The sequence below is a fragment of the Alternaria atra genome (genome assembly GCF_907166805.1).
Source record: "Alternaria atra isolate CS162 genome assembly, contig: 37, whole genome shotgun sequence".
Lineage (NCBI taxonomy): Eukaryota > Fungi > Ascomycota > Dothideomycetes > Pleosporales > Pleosporaceae > Alternaria > Alternaria atra.
Window position 1 is genome coordinate 1,069,176 of NW_025091336.1, and position 7,409 is coordinate 1,076,584.

The window sequence follows — 7,409 nt, forward strand, 5'->3', positions numbered from 1 at the left end:
CACACCGCACAGGTCTGCACAACACCAACAAGCTACCGCCACATGTTTAGTCTGGAAGACGTTGCGCTAGCGGTTTCTCTCCGACGCCGTTTTGCAGATTTTACCGGAGAGGTAATCACGAGTGGTAATCACGAGTGGTGTCTCCGAAAGCGCCCCACCCCAAGTAGTTACATCCCCACAGTCATCGGCTTTCGCACGGACCTACCGCACACGTGCTAGCGTCGAGCTGGACGACCACCTAAAGCATTGTGTCAGCATTTCTACTCGTGCAAAACCACTTGGGTAGGCCGGCACGCTATGCGCGTGTGAGAATAGATTCATGGAATGCCGAGTCATGCCGCCATCATTGTGGCAATGTCCGCGGCATGGTCTGGCGCAGACTGTGGAGGTGGAGAGATGGGAGGATACTGTACAATACTTGCCGTGACGCGCTACAGAACCCCTGATTAAGATAGTAGCTGGAAGAGGGGCGCGCACTGGGATACAGCACAGGGCCTGGCACGAATCCGTGAGGGTTGAGCTCCTATTGTTGATAGAATTGTCTTATGAGATGGCCTAGCAAATATCGCGAAGCGCAACATGTAGATGCACGATGCAGTAAAGCATTATTGGCTCTCTGTACGGACGTTAGGGTTGCAGATAGCAAAAGAATCACAGTTGTAGTGTATACACCTCGAAAACACTAACGCTCAATTAATTTGAACCATGTCCCTATCGCCTTGAAGAGTGATCAGTGAGCGAGCGTGAAGCACAGTCAGGATCGTCCCGATGCGATGGTGTCCTGCTGAATTTCTGAGCGAACAGCTTGGGATTTGTCTTCGCAAGCAGTGAGTGAGCAGTGGGTGAGCGTGGGTGAGCGTGGATGAGCAGTGGATGAGCAGCGGGTGAGCGAGGGTGAGCGTGGGTGAGCCATGGGTGAGCGTGGGTGAGCGTGGGTGAGCGAGGGTGAGCCGAGGGTGAGCCGAGGGTGAGCGAGGGTGAGCAAGGGTGAGCGAGGGTGAGCAAGGGTGAGCCGAGGGTGAGCCGAGGGTGGGCAGTGTATTGCACGGGCAGTCTATCACGACAACGTAGGATAATCACGAAACTTTGGCTTGGACACATCTACTAGTCATAACAGTCTACTTGAGCGTTTCTTCATTATCCATAGTATACGGCCTACTAGAGCAGCTGTGCGATGCAGCCACTCACTAAAGATTACGAGGCTATCAACACAGGCCGTTATGGACAAGACTGCAGACGGCCTACAAGCAGACGGCTCTGAGCTTGAGTAGTTACTGCATAGCAAGAAACCCTTGGAGATTCGGGTCATGCGCACTATTCGGGGCCCTGCAGTGAGCCCGTTTTGTGGGCAGCGTTCTAGGACCTGTAAGAGGCTGAAGCCTTGGTTAGTAGTACTTGGCCTGTGGCCTTCGTTATAGCTGGTTGGGATAGGCTGCAACCCTCGGAGCGTTGTCGGGGCTTCATCGGCGCTCCACGGACCCTTAGAAGTTTCTCGAACCTAGCACTACGTGATACATAGACTCAGCGCAAGCGTAGTGTAGCTTCTCTATCGAATTCATTACTGTTATACCTTGCACTTATGGTCAACCCATCGCACCCTTACAGGACCCGACTACTCTAGAAGACTTACTAAGCATCGCTTTCACGCTTTCTTATAACGGGACCTGTTCCCCAAACAGCATCGTACTCTAGACACAGTCTTGCAGAATGAAGACCATGGCGCTGTTCCCGTTGCTTCCACTCGCCGTGATCGGTCAAAATGAGTACAGCTGCGTGCTTGATGGCATCCCAGCAATCTCAATCACGGCAGCGCAAGGCTCTGGGGCCCCCGCAAGAGAATTCTTCCTGCCACTGTTCGCTAATTGCTCCGACGCAGAGTTGAGGAAGCCGTTACAACACTCGGCAGGGAGGTTGATGGTCTAACTGACTTACCCGCATGCTAACCGATAGCAGGAGTGATCTCCGCAGAGAACGTACTCCCAGAAATGGCCAGCTCTTTCATAGCCACAGGAGTCACCGACCAGCTCGGCTTTACGGGAAGTCAGCAAGCTTCACGTGTTAGTAAGTTCTTCCCCCTTGCGCTAGTCCGCTGTGTTGTCATTACGCAGGACGTGATCAAAGTTTTTAATAGCAGCGCCGCTACGAACATGAGCGGAAGCGGAGAGGCGGTGCCTATCGGTAGCATGCTCTGCGGCCGGTGAGTACTGATCGCCCTTGCAACTAGTGCGCGGCAGGGACGCTACTACAAGTAAGGAGGCGTCGACAGAGTTACATATTTAGAGGAGAATAGACCACACCTGTTCATCAGACTCCTAACATGAATTCTCTTCTGCGCTAGTTACCACAGTCAGCCTCTAGCACAACATACACAAAAACGACATGTACCCTGTGGTAGCTTTCACAAAGTCTGTAGCAGTAGAGCTGGCCTAGTTGCTCATGTCTGCTTCTGGCTGTGAAACTAGCCTATCGAACAGCGCAACACTAGAGACGGCTGGAACTATCTGCGCGATACACATGAGCTGTAGGCGCTGTGGGATTGTTGCGCATTGATTTGTGTGCATCAATCATGCGAGGGCTGGTGGGCGTTAACTATCTACTGCATCGAGGTTAGCGGGTTGAGTGCAAAATCGCGAGCGCACTTCCAAAGCGGCGTCGCAGAGAACATTAATTACGTCACAACGCGATTGCTGTATCGCAACGCACAACCTGTTGGACGAAGTTGTGCAGAGACAGAAGTGATGCAAACATGTATGCGACACTGTTGGCGTACGGTTTCTGGGTTTTTCTGCGCTTCTATTATGGGTTTGGTGAGTGACGTAGTTTGGTGTTCGAGGCTGGACTTAGGCTGACCCTATCGCCATCCCGCGCATCTAGGTCCTGTGTTGGGCCGTTGAACGGGAACTGCGGAGGCAGTTTGGCCACGCTCGCGTCGCAAGGCGACTGCTCCTGCTACAAACTCCCCTCCGTAGGACACGCACGTACCACAAGAAGAGTCAGATCCTTTTTAACCCGTGCACGGGAGGCGCGTAGTCGACTTGCTCTCTCGGGCTGTGAAAGTAAGCATCATTCTAGGGTGACCCCGCTCTCTAGATGTTGAGCCAATCCACTCAGAGTTGTAAATCGTTTTCGCTTTCCTCGCTTCGTGTCGACCCTGTTGGAGTCTGTTGGGGGGAAATCACTCGGGCAGTGGTATACCTTATCGCAGTGTGCTGGAGAGAGCATATACTGTTGAAGCGCCTGCATTGTAGCAAAGGCTGTGCGCTTCCTTGGACAAAGGGAGCAACAGAGTTCGGGTTCAATTTCGTCGACCACGCGTCTCTTTCCGAGCAAGCAAGAGCTATCCTCAAGCGGCGACGAATCTACCAGACTATCCACCTCACTACTCTGAGAGGGCGCGGGAGTTATCAAGGACCAGCCACTTAAACTATCAAGAAACGCTGTCGGCGTCCTGGGAACAGGAGACAGACGATGTGATGAGATATAGGTAGAGCTCGAGGGTGTGAGTGTGGAAAGGCTGTGAATCGTACAACCCTTGTCGTACAACTGGATGATGTCGTAGATGACATCTCGGTCCATAGCTGAGCAGCACTTCCCACTTTCCAGATGGTGCAGCAGCGCAGACGGCGCACTGAACCTTCGTGTGCATCCTTCTCCTATTGTCATTACCTCCTTCCACTCGTCGTAAGCACCGCTTACTACTGTGGCTGCCCTCGGTATCCACTGTGTCTAGGCGAAGGACTTAAATAAGTTCATGCCGCACACACTCACTTCCGCAAACCACCCGCTTTGAATTATCCATTACCCTTCCCGTCACGCGTATCTGCCCGAAACACATCTATATACACGTCACTTTGTACCATTTCAATCAACATGGTTTGGCTCACAACTATTATAAGCGTACTCACTGTTCCACATCTTATCCTCTCATCTCCACTTACTACTCCTGAGCGCATGCTCCCCGTACCCTCTACGACATGCGAAGGTTATTATTGTACTACCTATCCACAACCATGGACTGGTGCCAAGAAGAACATCACCCTTACATGCGGCACCAACACTTTCGGGCAATGGTGCCAAGGACGCTGTGAGAATGGTCGATGCCTATGATTCGACCCATTTGTCGACACGGCAAAGAGAACTACTTTCGACCCGCAACCCTCTCCTTCGACACGGGCAGTCCAGACGAAATTCCCTGTCGCTTTCCATTCACAAACGGCGGAGCACACAATGCCGCGAGGAACACGGGTCAGCTCGATAGCGTAGGAATTGAGCAATGAAGGAGGCAGTGGGTGGCGAGGACAGGAACGGGAGAGACTACCCATAAATGTAACGGTTTAGGCCTTGCCCAAATCCACTCTAGTACGAGTTGAGATAGCTCGTGTACGGTCATCTATATAAGAAGCTCACCCCACCTTAGATAGTCAATGCAGCGCAGTCCTCCCCTCTATCTTAACACCGTCACAATAAATAGTATCCTTTGTCTACTCCACACGCTTACTTGTCGTGGCGTCGGGGGCAGCAAGTACAAGCCGCGCTCCAGCAACGAATAAAAGCTTTTTTATCCACCAATACTGCTTAGATCACGAGGTGGAAAGCTAGTGAACCCGAGTTAATGCAGAAACTCATCAGTAAGATCACCTTGGCCCGAGCTTTGTTTGTGCACTTACCATGCATCACTTTAAGAAAGCAGTGCGCGGGTCGAAACAGCAGAACTTATGTGAGATGGAAGCGATCACGGAAGCTTAGTCAATCGCTCTGTTGTATCTCCTTCAAAACAAGCTAACTTGCTACAGCAGCAGCGATTATGAAAAAGTTACAAACAGCAGGAGGAGGCATGAGACGTGTGCCAAGTTTTTTGATCTACAACAGTGTCTATAGCATCACGGTGAAGCTTTACTCTGACCACCAAAGAAGGTTAGAGGCACATGCTTGTGGGATCGTAGAGGAGCGTGAAAAGAGGAAGCTACAACTCCGAAAGCTGAGGAAGCCGCGCCTAAGAAGGCTGGCAAGACACGTAAGCTGTAGATAGCTGAGGACAAGCGTGTATTGTGTGAGGTAGCGTCAGCAGTGGCTTACGTGGTTGTTTTACACCTGTCTGTTGCTATCCTGAGTAGTTCACTGCACGTCATCCTGATGGGTTCATCTGCCTCGAACGCATGCAAGTCGATGACCAAGCTATCGCATATTCCAAGCTTGGTAGAAGCTCGCCTAGGTTGCTTTATTGAGACCCAGTCTATTTCTTGCCCTGCTGCCCGTACACGTGCAGAGGCAAGGCAGGCAGGCTCTTGTTCAAGTCTACTGGTGAAGCCACCTGCATACAGTGATATGTCAGCGGCTCTCTCCCGATTGCGACATCCATTCCCTCAAGTTTTCCCATGAAACGAGCGGCATTTGCTCCTCGCACAAACTGCAAGGCGCCTTCCGAATGCCTACTGGCCGCAGGATGGGCCAGGCTGTGCTTACTTGAAGGCGCTGGGTAGACCGCCTCTCTCCCTCCTGGTCCGAAGCTCTGCACTCTCCTACCGTCTGGTAGACAGATTTTGACTGGGCTACGCATAGCGTCCAGTATGTGTCTCGGTGTCGAATCCCGTCTATGCATGTATACATTGTCCATCGAAATCGTTCCAGCTTCGATGGCCAGGGATGTTCGGCAGGCCCAGTCTGGACTCTCCTGGTGTTGTTGTGCCTTGCAAGTGGATCGAGTAGAGCGCTGAATATCCAAACGAAGTTTTCGGAAGTTCCTCGAAACCGGCTTGGAGTTGGTTATAGCTCTTGTTGAGATGCTGTCTCGCTGCTTTGTAGAATCCAGCGAATCTCTCTTGGGGACGGCAGGAACAGCTCGTGGTCGCTCGTACCGCATGTCCACAACATCCGGATCGAAGGGACTGTCGTAGAGTGAGGTATAATCGGCAATCAGTTGTTCGATTAGCGCAGACTCTCCCGCAAACGGAGCTAGGGTATCAGCAGTACGACGGCATTCTGCGTCCGCTGCGCGACTGGAGAGGGTACTGTCGCTGTTCTTCTCCATCAAGTCGGCCACATTGGAGAGACTTTGCTGCTTAGCGAGCCGTGGATCGGATGTAAGACTTGAGTTCGTGGCAGCTACCTGAAACCTGTTCTCTTCGCTGTTCGTTGTGCGCGCGAGAGTGAGACAATGGGCACTGTCGGCAAAATGGATTCCAGCACTTGCTCTGAAGGCGTCCCCGGTATCCTTGCCTTCTTCTGTTTGTACCTCCCAACACAAGCTAGACGGTAGGGAACGTCTCCTGCTTTGTGGGATTATGCCGCCGTCTGCTTTCGACTGAATCAGTTTGTCCTCGTATCTAGACAAGGGAAACATGCTTCGCCGATGGACTCCTGATTCAACTCTACCCGTGGTGTGACGCGCCGTGTCCCAAACCCGTCTCGTTGGGATCGCTAGCCACTTGCTACGGTACGATGTCGTTTTTGCTTGTACTCCACGGCGAGGAGCTTGATCTTTCTCTTCGAAGACGCGCGGGTTAGGCTTGGCGGCTGTGTCTCGAGGGCGGGAACATTTGGGCCTCTCCAGCACGTCGTGAAATTCACCTCGCGGTGTTATGCCTGTCCCGCCCGCGTAAGGGGACGATGTACCTGCTCGATACGAGTCTGGTGTTCTTTGTGGTAGCGCCGTTTGGTTTTTGTCGTCCCCATCTTTCACCTCTGGTGCGCACTCTGTACACTGTGCCTCGATGTGTGCTGGGCGATTCTCAGCTCGACTGTGCTCTTTGGACGATTCAAATCCGATCAAGCCGTGCCATTGTTCCTCGTTATCGTGTTGCCGCGGCTCGATGAACTCATCGTGGTGCTTGCATACAGAGGTACGACGAGATATCTGCGTGTCCGCTGGGCGGCTGTCATTCCGCGGTCCAACATCCGGGGAAAGCATGTCCGTGAAATATGACATTCTAAACTCTTCGTACTCATACAGAGCCTGCACGAGGTAGGTGCAGCGGCAGTGGTGTTGTAGTGAGATGCAATCGTCAAACTTGTACCTGCAGTACACTGCGTCTAATGCGGTCATTAGTGCAATCTCTTTAAAGTTACACGGAACTCAATAGGTCATTAGGATGAGACGCCGTCACGACCTGCGACTATCAAATCACCCCAGTGACAACAGACTCTGGATAAGGCGGATCTGCAGTCCTGAGTGGTCTGTTGTGCATCACTAGTGGCTTACGTGATTGCTCCAGGTCGTCTATTGCTATCCCGAGTCGCTCACTGCCAGACTTGTCAACAATCAAGCCAATCAAGCCGGTCTAACCTAATATGGTAATCCACTAACTCGCGTAGGTTAAGATCTTACTAAATGTATTTAGATCGGCTTGATTGGCTTGATTGTTGACAAGTCTGCTCACTGCAAGTCATCCCGAGTGACTCTTACATCACGT

At 52.1% G+C, this 7,409-nt stretch overlaps 1 protein-coding gene across 1 annotated transcript; it reads right to left on the bottom strand.

Annotated features, from left to right (window-relative positions):
• Window positions 1-5,233: 5,233 nt before the first annotated feature.
• On the bottom strand, window positions 5,234-7,042 carry ALTATR162_LOCUS12069 (uncharacterized protein; the record flags this gene model as incomplete). The annotated part of the gene is made up of 1 exon (XM_043319714.1): window positions 5,234-7,042. The coding sequence occupies one exon, from the start codon at window positions 7,040-7,042 to the stop codon at window positions 5,234-5,236; it is 1,809 nt and encodes a 602-aa protein (XP_043175649.1).
• Window positions 7,043-7,409: the final 367 nt, after the last annotated feature.